We start from the raw sequence: 19,050 nt of genomic DNA on the forward strand, positions 1-19,050 counted from the left end.
CGCAATGCATCAATGTATCACTATCACTGGCAGAAAGGACATCATCCTGAACTGAATCATAGGCTGCGTGGATTATTTAGTCACCAATGTTAATTTATACACCCTTCTATCTAGCCACACTTAACTTATTATCAACGAAAACCCTCCAGTAAATATAACTACGGTGTCAGGACAGAGGTGCGAGCGTGTTTAAACGACCTTGCTAAAGTTTCTCTTTGATTTCTGCAAGGTCAGACAAAAATACATATGAAGCACCTCGGTTGTGCCAACTTTCGGTCGGAGCGGGGACGCGGTACCGCTTGCTGACGCTAGGAGCTATCCATGGTGCTGAAGCGTCAGCCACGCAGCCCACTCTCTTCAAGGTGCTGACAGCCGGGAGCCAGCAATCCGCTTACTGAGCGTTGAAATTAAACGTGCTCTGCATTTCATTGGATTCTTGTCAGATATGTTCATTGCTCGATTTGCTAAATAAGTACTTCGACAGTAGTGCTTTGCGATTATTTCACTGAGCGCGCGAACGTTTTATTTTTTCGTTTGTTTTGTTCTGGAAAGTATTTAATGCGACAACGTGTTTTGTAAGCGGAGAGCGACTTCGACTTCCTTAGACATGTGTATGGGAAGAGACTATCAAGTACACGTCCTAGTTACGGTGTGGGTTCTCGCTGCCACGGTGACACGATTATACGGACAAGGTAAGAACTAGATTTATCATGTTCTGTGCTTTTTGGAAAAATACATTTCTAACTGGCAGGTTCCTGTTCAGTCAGAGCCCTACACCACCCAACCCCCAGCCCGGTGTACTGTCATACAGTAGCCTACAGTTCATGAGTCTATGCACATCTACAAGTGTGTTCGTTGTACACCTACAGGAATGTAGGCACTGGAAGAGAGTGGGCAGTTTGAAGTGTACTAATGGACTTCATGTTTCGGCACCGACATGTTCGGCTGCATGAAAAGAACAAAGAAGCCGATAAATAGAAACAAAGAGAAATGTCCTCAAGGCCATGAAGTACATATTTGACATGTAATGTTATTGGACCATAAGGTAACGGTTAGTAATTTTAATCAAAACAGCGGCCTGTAAAGTGTAGCAAAAAGGAAACGCCTTTATAATTATATTTAGCCCAGCCTTTTTATCAATTGAATTACATTATTTAACAAAACAGTTCACATAGGGATTATGATACTTTAATACGTTAAAGATATAATTACTAGCCTATTTATTGGGATTATGGTTTTGGAAATCCCGTTTAGGGAAGATAATATGCTTTGTTGCCAATAGGCCTGTTTATCAAACTTAAAATTGCTGTGAAATTAAACTATTAAACTGCAAACTTGAATAGTTAAACGACAAGTGACATGACTTATAAATAGCAATTATTAATCGAAATCCTATCCACCGTAAATCCACAATTCCTTATCCAACCATATTAACAGGACCAAAACTGGTCTGGTTTGCATTCCGGTCCATGTGGCAGACGGTGTAAGGTAATGACGCTTTAATCCTCGGGAATCGCTGAAGATTACTGACTGAGCTGTTTGGCTCTTAGTTGCAGAAAGCGCCTCTCAACATCCTGCCCTATAATTTACGTTATAGTTTAAAAAGTTGATTTATTTTCCCATTGTCTTTTGACGGCGTAGACAAAACCTTTTTTGTAAAGTTGAATATTTTCTTCCTAATTAACAGGATCTTTAGGTTCAGGTTTTTTACTTTTGTGAAGTCGATTCCATCTCTAAATCCATCCACTAAAAAGTGTAAAACATAGCCTACATTATGTTTTAATTTCACAAAGCGTTACCTTTTTCATATTTATAGAGCTATGATTCGGTTTAGTCAGGATTTGTGTATGTTTCACCTCGGCTGTATTCACAGACAGGAGTCCTAAACTGCTGTCAGGTTGTTGGTCTAACACAACAGTTTCAGCAGGCCTGACGTCATAAACATTCCGAGCTCTCCTGAGCTTCAGACCTACATCCCATCTGAGGCTTTATGAAAGAGGGCACTAGGACTTGCAAATTCCAAAATCTAAAGTTATTTGTCTGCGGCGCTTGAAGCGTCACAATATTTATGCTTTTTTTTCTTCTACAGATTTCTCTTAGTTAAGTAGACTCTTGAACGTTTCCGCTGAACGGCGATAGCCACAATCAGATTTACAATTTTGTAATCATAATTCCACATTCATCAACTGTACTACATCTGCAAATGAGTGATTAGCAGTATAAGACCATGCAGTGTACTGCAGTGGCTGTCATTCCTGCTGCTGTCTAATGCCAGTCAACTGACATTCAATCTGGTAAATACCTAGAACATTGTATTACATTGTATACCAACAGTTGTATTAGCTGTCTGTAATAATAGCTTTCTCGGCCTTGCATAGCCTTTGTGGTACAGGCCAAGTAAACAGCTCAACAGGTCAAGAGCCGCAGCACTATGTGCTGGTGGGAGATGTTTGTGGGAGAATTGCTGACGTGCTTAAGAATCTAAAATCTTAAAGTCCCCTTAAACACAACAGCAACGCTCGCTCGTGTCTCAAGTCTCTGGGGAAACAAAGAGCTGCTGTCTAATCCCTGTTGAAAGCTTCCATTAGCACACATTGTTCTGCTGAAAATCAAAGCTATAACTATACTCAAATGGACCTTTTCATTATTTACATTCAAACCCAACCACACACAAACACACACAGTGCTCGCATACATAATACACAGCTTTCTGGACTGTCTCCATGCCCCTGTGTGGTATAGATTTTTATTTTTTGCTCCAAATCTCATGCCATTCATTGGTGCCTATTATCTTTCCACCTCCTGTTATCTAGTGTTTAGAACACGTAGCAGAGGGAGATGGGAGGGGCTGTTTCATGAATCCTGCAGCTCATTAAATGAATTACAAGCCCCTCCTGGTTGATGGAGCTCTCCTTGACATGCCACTGTTGGTTTGAATGAAAGATGAAAGCCTGCGATTAGAATAATGAGCTATTCAAGGAAGCCCGGCTGTTGAAGAATAGAGGATTATCACCCATAGCGGTACATCAGGGCTCCGTGTCCGGAATACGGCTTGAAAGCTGTTCCTCATTCATGCAAGCCAAATAAATGTACATCGTTCAGAACTACGATCCTTCATCAACTCATTTTGTTAGGCATGCTTGTATTTGGTGACTATATATGTCACTAATAAACAAAAGCTTACCATACTGTCCATGTCACTAATAAACAATTGCTTGTCATATCTGTCACTGATGAAAAATAGTTTTCATGTACAGCATGTCACTGGTAAACCATTACTTGCCATAAATATAACTAATAAACAGTGGCTTCCATATATAGCATGTCGCTAATAAATAATAGTAGGAGTAATAATAATAGAGTGCAGTGCTTGAAAGCAGAATGAAGAATGTTGTCCTCCTGTTTTAAGAAACAAGCAGTCTGTCAATCAGCAGGGATCTGGAATGATCATCTTACAGTATCTCTATAGGCTGGCAATGCCGATGATGGGGGAGAGAACTGGTGGATGGGGAGGGAGGGGAGGATGGGGGAGGGAGGTGGAGGAAGGAGAAGGGAGGGGGAGGATGTGGGAGGGAGGGGGAGGGAGGGGGAGGATGTGGGAGGGAGAGGGAGGGGGAGGGAGGAAGGAGGATGGGGGAGGGAGAGGGAGAGGGAGGAAGGAGGATGGGGGAGGGAGGGGAGGATGAGGGAGGGAGGGGGAGAGGGAGGAAGGAGGATGAGGGAGGGAGAGGGAGGAGGATGGGGGAGGGAGGGGGAGGATGAGGGAGGGAGAGGGAGGATGGGGGAGGGAGGGGGAGAGGGAGGAAGGAGGATGGGGGAGGGAGGGGGAGGATGAGGGAGGGAGGGGGAGAGGGAGGAAGGAGGATGAGGGAGGGAGAGGGAGGGGGAGGATGAGGGAGGGAGGGGGAGAGGGAGGAAGGAGGATGAGGGAGGGAGAGGGAGAGGGAGGATGGGGGAGGGAGGGGGAGAGGGAGGAAGGAGGATGAGGGAGGGAGAGGGAGAGGGAGGATGGGGGAGGGAGGGGGAGAGGGAGGAAGGAGGATGGGGGAGGGAGGGGGAGAGGGAGGAAGGAGGATGGGGGAGGGAGGGGACGTCCCATTCACTTAAAGTGCTCCAGAATCATCCCATGAATCTCGAGGAGGGTTAGAGAATGTTCAACACCTGTTTTTTGGATTACTGGTGATTAACTTCATCAAGGGCTATTCACCGTCTGTGCGCTGTCATAATTAGTTTCGCTTTCCCTCAGCTTGTCAATGGTAAATGAGAGTCATTATGCCGGAATGCCCCCTTTCCGGACTTGTCGTCTGGCTGTGACTCTGCACGCCGCTCTCTCTGTGGCTTCCAGGTGGGTCTCTCAGCCTGAATGCTTCCATTTCCAAAACTCTCCACGAGCAAAATACTGCTATTCAAACTGTGTTTGGTGCGTTCTTTTTCTGTTTCTATCAATCTTCTTGTATGATTCGGTTCTAGGATGGTACATTTTCGTTACATTCTGTTTTCGTCAGGTTACATGCTGTTTATTTGAGGTGAATTTCGAAAAGGTTTTTAATTCATTACAAAACAAGCTGCTAATTGGTTGTGCTCAAGCCTTCGGCGAGAGCACAACCACCTCACATATATATTATTGTGAGAATGCTGTTCAGCATTCTCACTATTGTTTTTCAACTTCTTAGTTCTTCCGCCGTTTTTTGGCCTTTAACTCGTTCTGCATACTTTAACCGATTCCTACAACTTTTGTATCAAAACGTTCAGCTCCTTCAGGAGATGATGGCTATGACTTTTGGTATTTCTCACTTTTATACTTTTTAAGACATTAAGGTTTTTGTGCAAATTATTCTCCCATTAAAAGTAATGGTAAATCCTTTCAAATCATTAAAAAGCTTCCTCCTCTTTCAAACGTAACTACTTCAGCTTACTTTCAGCTAGAGACACCATTCAACCTTTAAAATGTTCACAAGACATTCAGCTATTCCCAAATGATTCAGCTTTTTCAAATGTTCAGCCAATTTTGAATTATGACAGTTTGAAATACATTAAAATGTTTGCTCCTTCTTGATTTTTATGAATGAGCAGCAAGCAGAGTGGCACACTCTGCTTGCTGCTCTTTTTCTGATATTCAACTAATTTGTCAAACAAATTCCTCTAACGTTCATATAGTTTAACTTACAGAAACAAGTTATACCTTAAAATGTAGGAAAAATTGTCCTCTTTCAGCCAATGTAACTACTAAAGAGCTCACATTTACAGATTTTCAGCTATGAGCCTTGAAGCGAGAGCAGCCTTTCAAATTCTCTCACTAACTTCAATGGAGAGGTGAGTAAAATCAGTCAGAGAAAGCAAGAAGGAACAAGATTTTGAAACTGCCGATAGAGTCGTATTTCTGACCGCACAGACATATAAAGGACATCTCTGGTTTCGGCAGAGTCTTGGGTCTCGGAAAATATCCTTATATTTTGGATTGGACGTATAGTTTTGCGTCTAGGTCAACTTGTTTGAGGTGTGGATGCTAGGTAAATGTTCGTTTTCTCTCTGCCTAGCTCGTTAGCTATCACAGCTGCGCCATCACCGTGGCAACCAAACAAACAAGCACCAGGAAAGCAAAAGGAACACGTTTTTGAAACTGCAGGTAGAGTCGTATTTCTGACTGCACAGACATATAAAGAATATCTCTGGTTTCGGCAGAGTCTTGGGTCTCGGAAAATATCCTTATATTTTGGATTGGACGTACAGTTTTGCGTCTAGGTTATCTTGTTTGAGGTGTGGATTCTAGCTACATTTCTGTTATTCTCTGCCCTCAGCGCGTTAGCAATCATAGCTGCTCCATCGCCGTGGCAACCAAACAAACACGCACCAGGAAAGCAGAAGGAACACGTTTTTGAAACTGCAGGTAGAGTCGTATTTCTGACTACACATACATATAAAGAATATCTCTGGTTTCGGCAGAGTCTTGGGTCTCGGAAAATATCATTAGATTTTGGATTGGACGTACAGTTTTGCGTCTAGGTTATCTTGTTTGAGGTGTGGATTCTAGCTACATTTCTCTTATTCTGTGCCCTCACCGCGTTAGCAATCATAGCTGCACCATCACCGTAACGACAGACACGCACCACTCAGTCTCTCACACAGGTGATTGGTACATTTACTTGACCATGAGAAACACGATTACTAGCAATTGTCGGTTTATACCAATAATACGATTACTCCGTTTACATGTGTAATTAGTTATGCGATTACTCAATAAACGCGTCTACATGATTCTTTTTTATTAATCGTTGTATGCTCCACGGACAAAACTTGCACCATCATCCTTCTGCAACAAAGTGTCGCCGTGTCTTCCTGTATCGGCCCTACTGCTGTATGTTTCATTCCATCAACACATTGAATCCTACTAAGAAGGCCGAGTAAACGCACTCAATGGTAGGCTGCTACTGCTATTACTATCCCAACTATAATTTAATCTGTTAAAACGATAATATTCTTGTTACGACTAGCTAGCCTACTTCTTCTTCTGTTTAACAGTTCAGCTTTCAGCTTCTCCCACATTGTAGGCTATTTTAGCTCTTAGCTTTGTTAAGATGATGCAGTTCAGCTTCCACACTGCCTCTTTTGTGTGACTCACACATTTTTGAAATTCATTTCAGCTTGCGGGTATTTTCTCATTTCTCACTTTTATACTTTTTAAAATATTAAGGTTTTTGTGCAAATTATTCTCCCTTTAAAAGTAATGGTAAATCCTTTCAAATCATTGTTGGAATGCTGCTCCAGTCCCTTTCAAAAATACCTTTCGGTTGCTTTGAAGCTTCAGATTATAACTTTCTACTAAATTTTCACTATTTTCAGCTTTTTTAGCATGGTCAGCTATGCCCATTCAGGTTTTCAGCATTCTCACTGCTGTTTCGCAGGAACAGCCGTTTCTAGTTATTATTATTTTTGCCCCCCTAAAACTCAGTCAATATTTGGCCTACATAGACAACCTAGGTGTCAAAAGTTTCGTCTTGGTAGCGATTGAGTTGCTTCTATTGGGATTTACGTTCCGTTGCATGGTTTAGGCTCAAGTTACGTTTTTGTGGCGAAAAGTGAAGCTAACGGTGGCTAATTTGCTAGCCACAGTCACTGACGTTACTAACGTCACTACGTCACTAACGTCACGAAAACACGCGTGACTACCTTTGGCAGAACATTTGTTTCGCATCTGTTAACTTGGGGGATAGCTAGGCTAACTATAGCTTTACTGCAAGGCAGCTGCAGAAACGCCACAAGCAAAGAGGCCAGGGTGATAACTATTTACTCATTTTACTTTGTGATATGACACACAATTGTGATGTGTAATGTACAATATAAGCTGATATTATTAAGGAAGTACATCTACTTTCGGAAACAGTAGTCTACTATTTCACTGAAGTATTAGCATCATGACATTAGCCTGTGTTGCCCGGGCAACACATACTACAGTGGTCTATGATGTAGCGTTATCTGTTTTCAATCGTTAAAATAAACATTCCTCACATATACATTTTCGTTGTAGGATTTATTCTGACATTAGTAAACGATTTGTTGGTGAAATTACCATTACCTGTGGTTTCAAACCAGTGTACTGTAGCTCACTGCAACACTGTAGCCTACGCGAGACACTACAAAAACATCTACACAGCTGTTTAGGAAGTCAAACGGCGACAGAACATGTTCGGCACTCCCCTTACTTAAATCAAAAGTCTATCTAACTACTAACCTGAACTTCATTGCCACAGCCTAAACGTTGTCAATCTGTTCATGAAAATAATTAATTTCAGCCTAAACCATACAACGGAACGTTAAATCCAATTCAACCAACGCAATCGCTACCAAGACGAACACAGCAGTAGTCTAGTACTGTACTGTAGTAGTACAATTTACCGGGGCAGCTTTTCCACACAGGGCTATATCGCATTTTGCGTTGTTACTGACAATGATCGCTACCAGTGAGCTTTTTATGAATGAGCGATTTTCCACTAAATAAATGTCAAGCTTATTTACGTTTTGGGGGGCATATTTTCAGTTAGCAGATGGTACTGTTTGAATCGCGATTCCATCTTCTACTGCCGGGTAACGTCGTAGAATAATCTTCAAAGGGGGTTCTTTATTAATGAATGAATGCAATGAGTAGGCTAAATGCCTGAAATATCACGAGAAGGGAAAAACTTAAAATGACGTTTAAGTCATAGAGATTAGGTCAATTTTTACACCGGTCTGCCAAATTTATTCGTTTTGATTCAACGATGAGGCTGCCTCTTGCAGGGGAAATGAGAAGACATCGATTTCATTCTACACTTCACTCGTATTTTGAGTTGTAAATGAGCAGCAAAAAAAAAATGCTTTTAAATCTATGTAATCTTTATAAATAATAAGTATGCATTTTTATATAAAATATACAGAAATATCAGTTGTAAAAATGTCATTTAAAAACGGACCCCTGTGCAACCGACGCAAGCAAGCACACCCTACAATTTCCCCAGAAATTGTACCCTCTCTAGTTAGAGTTGCTTCTGCTTGCAGCATGGATCCATGGATGTTTGATGAACCCTAACATGTCTTTTAGCCTTCAGAAAGAGATGAAACAAACAGGCTCTTCAGCAGGACTCCTCACCTGTTTGAGATGCATGTTTCCTCTCTCCCCTGGCAGTCCACATTGCCAACACATTTAGCAGCTTCACACCAGACTCCCCCCAGCAGGGCTGCACAGGAAAGGAAATCAGGGGACTCTTCAGCAGAGAATGCCATCACTCACAACCAATCATGATGAATTCCTTTCCTTAGAGAGGGCTAGGGCAGTGAGGCCTAGGACAGGAAGGGCTGGGAAAGGGTGAGAGGGAGGAGGACTGGGGGAGGAGAGAGGTCGTCAGGGCAGGGATAAAAAAAAAATGGAACTTGATAAATCATAAGGACGGTAGCTTGAATGGACTTTCTCTCATTCTCTAATTTCTACCTCCACTCCCCCTGCCCTGCCCTGCCTCCCTCCAGCAGGATAGAGTGGCCACCTTGTTGTCTCACACAAGGCTGTGGTCTCTCCCCGGTCTCCCCTGAGCCCTGCATGGATCCCCACACTCCTCCCTCCCCTGAGCCCTGCATGGATCCCCACACTCCTCCCTCCCCTGAGCCCTGCATGGATCCCCACACTCCTCCCTCCCCTGAGCCCTGCATGGATCCCCACACTCCTCCCTCCCCTGAGCCCTGCATGGATCCCCACACTCCTCCCAGACAGAAAAACAACCAGTGGTGCTCCCCCCCTCCTGACAGGTCTCCCGCTCCACCACGCTGCGTACTCACCTGAGTAATCAGGACTGGCGTCTCTGCTAGCTTCTGAGGGTACCTACTCTCTGAAACGATTAGAACCAGAGACAGCTCCAGCTCTCTCTGCCCTCTCCTCAACGCCACATCCCATCTAGAAAGCACTTCATCTGGGCTTGAGAAGCGGCGGTCCTGGGCCGGCGAGCCCCGTGTGGAAGGCAGCCGGTAATAGCCTGGGTAATGTGTTTGGGGGAGCACATTAAGTAGTCACAGCCTGTGCTGACCCAAGACCCCAGTCCACCCACAGTCATGTCCTCTGAAAAGATGTAATTGAATTCATCAGGAAGAGTAAACATATTCCAAGTAACAGAGAGAGAGATAATGATGTTGCTAAAGATCAAAGAAGGGGAGCAGAGATGGGCTCATCGTTTGGTCTTTTCTGACACTTTAGATAAATACTAAGAGTATTGCAGCCATGATTGTGGGAATGTATGTTCCTGTCTGCTAGTCTGAGTTGCTCATGATAACAGACTAGAGGTTTGAGCTTTGGCAGCTAGATCTGTCGACAGCACATCACGGAGAGTAAATACTTGCTTTACCTGATAGCAGCTTCTGCAATCCCCATCTCTGTGTTTGTGTACTCAGACCCAAGACAGAAGTTCTCCTTAAAAGACTGGCATTGAATATCTATAACATTAACGTTTTAGTAACCGACGAGACTGAGGTATTCTCAGTGCATAGTGGCAGACACACACACACATTACAGGTGCTGTGCTCCTGTACTGCTAGCTCTCCTCCCAGGACGCTGCTGACAGCCTTGCCTGTCGTCTCTGTCGTGAGCGTGCAGGGTGAGACCTGTGTAAGATCCCAGAGGATCTGGCCCCATGTATAATTTAGCGCTTGTAATGTCTACCACCATGTCAGAAATATTGAACACTGTCGCTCACCGCGGCCGCGGCACAGTCGGAAACCATCTGACTGTTAGAGCAGTCATTAGCAACCATGAAGGACACCCCCCTTTCCACACACAAACACACACCTAGTGTTATGACAGCCCACCATCTCCCCATGTCGCAGTCATGAGATGCCCTTCATTAGGATGCTGCTCTCTGAGGAGGATTTTGTAGCAGAGAGGACAGATCTGTGCTAGGCTGCCACTGATCGCTGGCTTTCCTTCAACGCTTCAACAGCTCTGTGTTCCCGGACCACGGAGAGGGAACTGCCTGCACCCCTCTGCCCATCCTCCCTATCCTCCCCCTCTCTCCCCCATCCTTCCTATCCTCCCCCTCTCTCCCCCATCCTCCCTATCCTCCCCCCCTCTCCCCCATCCTCCTCATCCTCCACAATACTATCTTCCTCTCTCTTTGTCTCTCTCCCTCTCTCCCTTTTTCCTTTTACCATTTGGTCCACTATTCCAGCACACACACACTGGCTCAACCCAAGAGGATGGTGTGTGTGTGCTGTGTGTGTGTGTGTGCTGTGTGTGTGTGCTGTGTGTGTGTGCTTTGTGCGAGGCCGGCTGGGAGGAGTGAGACTCAGTCAAAGCCACGCAGCTGTTTCTCTGGCTCTGCTCGGGTGAGACAGGCAGTCTTAATGTCTCACTGCATTGTCAATGCATTGGAAAACAGAGAAGGCACAGCCATGGAAGCCTGATGTGATTGTAGAGTGTGTGAAATAGTATTCCTTTTCTCTGCGAGTCAGTGGTATTTATTTATCTGCTTCCCTGGTGTAGGAGCGTGAATGGGATTGTCCTGCCTCTCTTCAGATACACAACAGATGTGTGTTTTTCTGCGTCCAGATGATTCGCAGGGAGAAAGTGAAAGAGCAGAAAGATTGGATTGTTTGATGTGTCTTTCTTCTCAGGGGTCCTTGAACTCCACATCGCCGTGTTTGAGGCTGTTATTCGCCCCGCTGCTGCTTTCTGAGAAGCACTGAGTTCCAGAAGCAGCTTTGCTGGGAAAAGGCAAACTTTGGCAGGTGACCACATAATGCTAGATTTGCCCTGTGAACACAGTAATCACATCAGTCGCTGTAATTCTCTAGATAGTTCCTAGATTATTGGTTTAACTTTTCTAGTTTGAGCTGTTCAAGCTTGCTGTTGGCCGTGTCAGTGATTCCTAGAATACAGACATGGAACTAACCTGGCCAAGACTACAGCATATCTTCTGTGAAGTGCAATTTTTGTATTTTATGAACTTATTTTTTTTTACCATTAATTAATATTAATAGGAGAAAAATCTGAATCACAAATATACTGTATACAGCACTGACTTGACACACCCGTTTTGAGCAGAATGAATAAATGAGAGATGTTGGAGTGTGTGTGTGTGTGTGTCTGTGTGCGCAAGCGTGTGATTGAGTGAGAATGTATAAATGTGTGTGTGTGCTTCCGTGTGCAGTGAGTGTGTAAGGGTTAGGAGCGTGTTCAGCATGGGGCCCTCAGGTCGCTCTGACTCACCCCCACTCCCCCCCCATCCCCCCTCCTCGCCCCCCCCATCCCCCCTCCTCGCCCCCCCCCCATCCCCCCTCCTCGCCCCCCCCCCATCCCCCCTCCTCGCCCCCCCCATCCCCCCTCCTCGCCCCCTCCTCGCCCCCCCCCCATCCCCCCCCCCATCCCCACTCCTCCCAAAGACACAAATCTAAAGTCTCTATGCTGTTTTCAGAAATGTGCAAGCGGGTTTGTGTGTGTTGTCGTGTTCTGCGTGTGAGTGCTGAGTCAGGTGATGCTGGGTAAACTGCCCCGGGCATCACTGCACAATCTATTAAAATCACTGTCACTTTTCTGTCAGATTATTTATTTTAGAGCGAAGAAATGTATTTTGCAGAGATTGGCTCCTACGAGTGTAGAGGAGCAGGGAAGATGGTTAGTGTGTTTGGTGAGGAGCAGGGAAGGAGTCAGAGTGAGCCGTAGCTTTGTGGATGACTCAGGATTAACGAGGGATTAGAGACGTGCGAGCGTGGAAATGAAAGTAAGACAGAGGGAGAGATGATCTGAGGGGCTGAGATGTAGACACACAGCCCCTGGGCGGGGCCAAGGCCACGGCCCCCAGATCCCAGACCCCAGACCCCAGATCCCAGCCCCCAGATCCCAGCCCCCAGATCCCAGACCCCAGCCCCCAGATCCCAGATCCCAGCCCCCAGATCCCAGACCCCAGATCCCAGACCCCAGCCCTCGCCAGACTCCTTTGCAGCATGTACCATAATTGCTCTGTGTTGTTTGAACGAGTGAACAGGGAAGGCTTTAAGGATGTTGGGATGAGCATCGCTAGCAGATGTTTCCAGCTCTGCCCCCTGTGCTTCCGACCGCTACATCAGACACAGCGCCAGCCAGCTCGAGGAACTGGAGGTTGTTTGAAAGCGCAGCTATAATGGGCATCACAGATGTTTATCTGCAGACGGTCGGGGGAGGGGAAAGAGAACGAGGTGGCAAAGATCATCTCCAGGCGTCCTTTGAGCAGACAGCACTTGATGTTGCTACTGACGCATCTCTCACTCTGGAATTTGCACAATTTTTGCGTATTTTTTTTCTAAAGAAAGCCCAACTTCTTCTCCCCAGCCTTATATCAGGACCACCTAGCCCTGTCTATCCCTGTCTGTTGGTGTGATGTGATGAGGCCGGGAGATAATGGCGGGGTACAGAGTTTCAGATAAACAAAGGCTGTCTCTTATCATTTCGCTACAACACAGGACCAGGACAGGCTGGTCCATCTCAGTTAGATGTTTTCAGTATTGTTGCCCTTTTTTTCTTCAGTTTTTTTTTTTTCAACATCAGATTTTTCACAGCATCTGAGACACATGAAGCGTGAAAAAAAAGCTGATTTCACAGCGACTGGAGGAGAACATCTGTAATGAGATTACCACGTTGGTGGCTCGTCTCTGGTATTTTCATGGCAGGAACCTCACAGGAACCATGCCTCGGTGCCTCGGTGCCTCGGTGCCTCGTGCCTCGGTGCCTCGTGCCTTGTGACGGGCCTGATTTTAAACAGTTTGACAGGAACACAACTCTTGGGGGGGAAGAAAGAGAGATACTGAGAGACAGAGAGAGACAGAGACGGAGAGAGAAAGAAAAAGACAGAGTGAGAAACAGTCCTGTCCAGTCCTGTCCAGTCCTGTCCAGTCCTGTCCAGTCCTGTCCAGTCCTGTCCAGTCCTGTCCCAAAAATTGTCCCAGAAATTCCCTTGCAGCTCAACGTCCGGACTGTTCCCCAGCAGAGGAGACATGCGGCACATGGCCTGTCGACCCCCCTGATCTCACCAGCGCAGGCCGTGATGTGTTGACACCACTGCGGTCGGCACAGACACATCACCTTTCCAACCATCTCCATTTAGAGATTCAACAACCCTGGGGAGGAGGAGGGGAGGAGAAGAGGAGAGGAGGGGAGGAGGAGGGAGGAGGGGTAGGAGGCGGGAGGGGAGGGTCACGATGCCCAAAGATTTCACCACAAAGTCTGGCACTTGGCTTCACTGCAATTACCTCCCGTTAATGAAGCACCCCCTGTCCTGTGTGTGTTTGGCCTCCCTGTGGCCTGTCAGCACACACACACACTCTCTCACACTCACAAACTCACACACACGGTAACCCCACAGACGGGGCCCTCTGTTTATGAGGCTGTTTACCTTTGCTGCTGTGTGGGTTGGTAAGGCAGTGGCAGGGGCTGGGCTGAGGCTGGGGCATTTTGCTCTGGAAGAGACAGCCAGGCTTCCGAGGCGAATAACTGAATTTGACAGAAGTGTTTCTGCAGAGAGGCGGCAGGGAGTGAGGCTGCTCTCGCTCCAGGACTCACATCTCCGTCTGGAGGGAGAGAGGTGAGGACGCATTGACAGCAGGGAGGGGAGGAAGTAAACAAAGAAGCGAGGAAGGAAGGTGGACAGAAGGAAGGGATGAAGGAGGGAAGGAAGGAAGGAAAGGCTGTTAAGCCTCTGGAGGGAGGGAGGGAGGGCTGTTAGGCCTCTGTAAAGTCTCAGTTGGCTTCTACACACCCTGCTGCTACTCTGAGCCATGTCTTTGGAGTCCAACAGGAACAGAGAGTCACACTGCTCACTGGTGTCTGAATCAACAGGATCAGAGAGTCACACTGCTCACTGGTGTCTGTGAGCAAGGTGCCATCAAGGCTTCAGTTCATGGTTATTTAAGGATAAACTTTTCTTTTAGATTTTTATTTAAATTTGTATTATGTACCAGTTTACATTGTTGGCGATGGTAGCGGTGGTTCATGGAGGAGTGTTCAGATGTCTGTAGTTTGGGACCGGGCCTGGAAAGACTACAAACCCCAGCAGCCCTCCTCTGATTCTCCAGCTCGTGACCTTTCCAGAGCCAGAATACTGTTAGGGCTTACATCCCTGTCTGTCTCCTGGATCCTCCTCCGCTCCAGGGTTATCCTCCGCTCCTAACCCTAACCCTAACCCTCCAGGGTTAACGGTGCTTAGGGCTCGGCTTCAGACACTTTCCCTCAAAACAACTTTGCAACCCTGATACTCTTTTAAGGAATCTGATTCAAGATCAGATTCCTGCAGGCTGGATACCTGATACTCTTTTAAGGAATCTGATTCAAATCAGATTTCTGCAGGCTGGATCCCTGATACTCTTTTAAGGAATCTGATTCAAGATCAGATTTCTGCAGGCTGGATCCCTGATACTCTTTTAAGGAATCTGATTCAAGATCAGATTTCTGCAGGCTGGATCCCGTGTCCATTACTTGAATCACAGTTTTGTAACAACATGCAGATGGAATAACCTGGCTGACCTCTATAACCTAAGGTGACAGCTAGCGTTCAGCTTAAAGGCTTAAAAACTGAATTGTGTGTGGGAGTGAAGAGTTGGACGAGAATCAGATTAAGCAATATACTGCACATGTGTTTTGAGCTGGATACACCCTCTGTGGAGAGAGGGCTACAGAGCTGAAGATGAGTATGGAGGAGAGCAGAAGGGGGAGGGATGAGGGGGGATGCTGGGGTATTTCATATGGGAGAAAGTCTATGTACATATAAAGGATTAAACTCATGACTGGCGAGTGATACCTGCGCATCATGTGAATGTTAAGTGTGTATCTGTCTGTTTTAGACCCAAGACTTGGGTTTCTACTTCCGGTTAGGAGAAGAGAGTCCCAGGGGTCAGGGGTAAAGAGTCCCTGGTTTTGGAAGGTTGAAAAAATAGGTTTGTGTGTTGGCCTTGTCTCTTCCTGGAACCATTTTTTGTATTCTGGTCTGTAGTCCAATCTCCCCAAACCCAAACATGCTGGCTTGTGTAAACCTCAGAGAGAGTAATCCTGTCCTGAATCAGAGATCTGCATGGCTGAGCCCTTTGTGTGAACACCAGCCACTGTACTAAAGATTATGACAAGGCCGGTTTCTATCACTGTGTTACAAAATTAGATTTCTTTCTTAAATCTACTTCAGTATCTTGAAAAAGGGAAGTTATTTAAATACTGGTGCACATCCAGCTTCTGAAGATTTGCAGTTTACAACCTGTTGTGCATCGACAGACCTTGTGTCGTACAGTGTTTTTTAACAGAGTTACGTAACCAAGCTAAGCAGGTCAGTGCGTTTCCTAGAAAAGCTTTTGAGGGAGAACCGACACTGAAGGAAAGACACAACACTACGTTTTACTGAAGCGTATTGTTGTCAGTTGTTCTGCGGTGATCCGGTTACAGGGGCCGCTCCAGCCCTGCGTTCGGCCGTCGCCAGCGAACCTTGAGGGTCAGGGTTTGCTAGGGTCAGCTGTGGTTGATGGTTTTGCTAGGATCAGCTGTGGTTGATGGGTTTGCTAGGTTCAGCTGTGGTTGATGGGTTTGCTAGGGTCAGCTGTGGTTGATGGGTTTGCTAGGGTCAGCTGTGGTTGATGGGTTTGCTAGGGTCAGCTGTGGTTGATGGGTTTGCTAGGGTCAGCTGTGGTTGATGGGTTTTCTAGGGTCAGCTGTGGTTGATGGGTTTGCCAGGGTCAGCTGTGGATGATTGATTGGCGGGCATGGCGGTGGAGAGCTGCCTTGGCCAGGGTTAGGGTTAGGCTAACCCTAACCCTAACCCTGGCCAGCAGGCTCCGTCCTTGAGGCAGTTTGCTGCAGGGACGTACGATGAGTCGTATTACAAACTGTGTTTCCTGGAGGCAGAGCAGCTTTGTGTGTTAAAGAGAAAGAGATCTCAGAACCTCGTCTCTGGACACATACATGAAGAGAGGATGTGAGTGGTCCTGGTTCGGGCCTGTTCTGGTCCTGGTCCTGGTTCGGGCCTGTTCTGGTCCTGGTTCGGGCCTGTTCTGGTCCTGGTCCTGGTTCGGGCCTGTTCTGGTCCTGGTCCTGGTTCGGGCCTGTTCTGGTCCTGGTCCTGGTTCGGGCCTGTTCTGGTCCTGGTCATCTGAGGTGAGCTTCTGGGAGAAGCAACGTTGACATGCTGGTGTTTAATGTGGCTGTAATAACAGCCTTGAAGTGTGTCTGTTATTCTACTGAGAGGACATGTACTTCCTTCTCCCTCCTTCTGAAACTTCGGTCCCGAAGCAGCCAATCTTTGGATTCTGTTTGACTTTGCGCTTTTGAGTGGTAAAAGTTTGAAGTTATGTGTGATTAAGTGGTAACAGTTTAAATATAGATGTGAATAAGGCACAGTGGATTTATTGTGCTCCTGAATGATAAAAATACACAGTGAAAAATGTTGTTTCTTTTCTAAACTACAAACACAGTGTAGCTGTTTGACTGTGTGACCGAACAGTCCCTAGAATCTTCTCTAAGCGCTGATGCTAACCCTGTGTTACCCTCCATCTCTCTTTCCCCTCTTCCTCACCTTCACCACAACTCATGTGTTCTGGACAGCCTTGTGTATGGTCCGGCCTAGTTTGTAATTTGTGTGTTTGGTAAATGTTTCTATTCCCACGTATGTTCCTGCCCCAACTCTGTGATTTCCCATCAGGGATCAGTGAAGTAGCCGACCTACTGCTACTAACATTTAATTCCAAATATTTACACATCTTTTTCAAGTATGAGTTGTGTCATTGCTACAGTATTTCAATATTACAAGCAGCCTACCCCCTCCCCCTCCCCCTCCCCCTCCCCCTCTCCCTCCCCCTCCCTCTCTCCCCTGATTGGTTAAAACTCCCTGGTGGGACCTGGTCTCGTGTGGCTGACAGTAACCACACTATTCATTATTCATCGCCGACGTTACAGGGATCTACTGGGACAAATCTTAAAGTTGTTTCCATGGTAATTCAAAGGAGGATTCATCCCTTGCGTGATCCAGAGGAGAGGTAAAAATAAACTTGAGGAAGTTAACAAGACCCCTGGAGGGAGAGAGACGCGCTGTCATTAGGACTGAAGCACTCTCGACCCTATTGACAGACGCAACAGAGGAGAGCAGAGAGTTTGGCAGAGGCCTGCCTTATTATTAGGCCTGGCTTATGATGAAAGCTCGTCTGTTGTGTGTGTTTGGTCTGGACTAATGTTGGTTTGCAACGACGTCCAGGGAGACAGAAAGGGGATTCTGCAAGTACACACACCACTAGTCTAACACACACACACGCACACACCACCATCCTAATACACACACACACCATCATCCTAACACACGCACACACACACCACCATCCTAATACGCACACACACACACACACCACCATCCTAATACACACACACCACCAGCCTAACTCACCACTCTGCAAATGGATCTCAAAAGACCCTTCGGTGTTCAGCCCTCTGTGGTCGTCTCTCTGCTCTGTGAGTTTCAAGACAAACTGGCCCCTTGATCTCAGAGCTGAGGCACATGGGGCACACAGATCAAAGCCTTCTCTCTCTCTCGCTCTGTCTCTCTGTCTCTCTCTCTCTATGTCTCTCTCTCGCTGAGACACTGGAGCCAGGAGGATAGAGAGGGGTTAGGGTTAGGGAGGGAGTTGAAAGAGAAGAGAGGATTTAGGAGTGGTGGGTGTGTGTGTGTGTCACTCTCTCTGCCCCTCTCTCTCTCTCTATCTCAGACAGTACCCCCCCCCTCCAGACACAGGAACCATGATATCTCTCCACCTCCTCAGGGTCAAACACACCGTGTAGCAACGTCTGTGTGACGATCTCCCAGCTCTGGTGTCACATGATGAAGATGCAGAGAGCTGTTTCTCAATGTTGCCTCTGTCAATGTCCTTCCCCTCTGAATATTCATGAGAAGGTTGTGATTAACTCAGGATCCTCCTTTGTTGAAACACTTCCTGTGAGCAAGGTTCCTTAAATTAATTATGTTTGCCTAATGAATAATTTAGCTTCGGAAAAAGATAATTTTTATACGCTGTTGAGCAGCTGAGCCGTGGTTAAGCAGCGAGCTGGAAGTCTGGCTGATTTCACATTACGCCTGTGACACAAGCATTAGCAGACAAATGCTCCCCCTGTTCCTCTCCCCGCCATGACTAAAATATTACCTCTGATTGTTTTCTGACAAGTGTTCAGTAACTAGAGCAAAGCCCATTTAGACAGCTCACTCTCTCAACGACCTGCTTGCAGTTTTCAAAATGTTTTGTATTAATCCGTCTTCATGGCTTGGAGAAAGCTGAAGGACTTCTAAACACCGTTGATAAAAGTCCATCTGGTTTCTGTTTAGCACAATTACCAACTTTCATTTCTATCTACTGGAACTACTTCATGTACAATAAGACATTCACAGAGGGGATTGAATCCACAGATTCAGTTAGCTCGGAGAATCCTGCTGATAGTAGCTGCAGCACATTCTTCTGAGCTGTTGCTATGGAAATTAAAGGTAACTATTGTAGACCCAATAAAAGGTTTCGGTTGGTCCAAGGTTTTCTCCTTATTGAGTATAAAAC

The 19,050-nt window shown here is 46.2% G+C and overlaps 1 protein-coding gene across 1 annotated transcript in view; it reads left to right on the forward strand.

Moving 5' to 3' along the window:
• Positions 1 to 363: 363 nt before the first annotated feature.
• Positions 364 to 19,050, forward strand: part of LOC134040087 (seizure protein 6-like) — a 98,888-nt gene continuing 80,201 nt past the window's right edge. The window contains exon 1 of the mRNA XM_062486311.1: positions 364 to 692. Within this exon, the coding sequence (XP_062342295.1) occupies positions 608 to 692 (85 nt within the window). The 5' untranslated portion in view covers positions 364 to 607. The remainder of the gene's footprint in view (positions 693 to 19,050) is intronic.

This window comes from Osmerus eperlanus, chromosome 19 (genome assembly GCF_963692335.1).
Source record: "Osmerus eperlanus chromosome 19, fOsmEpe2.1, whole genome shotgun sequence".
NCBI lineage: Eukaryota > Metazoa > Chordata > Actinopteri > Osmeriformes > Osmeridae > Osmerus > Osmerus eperlanus.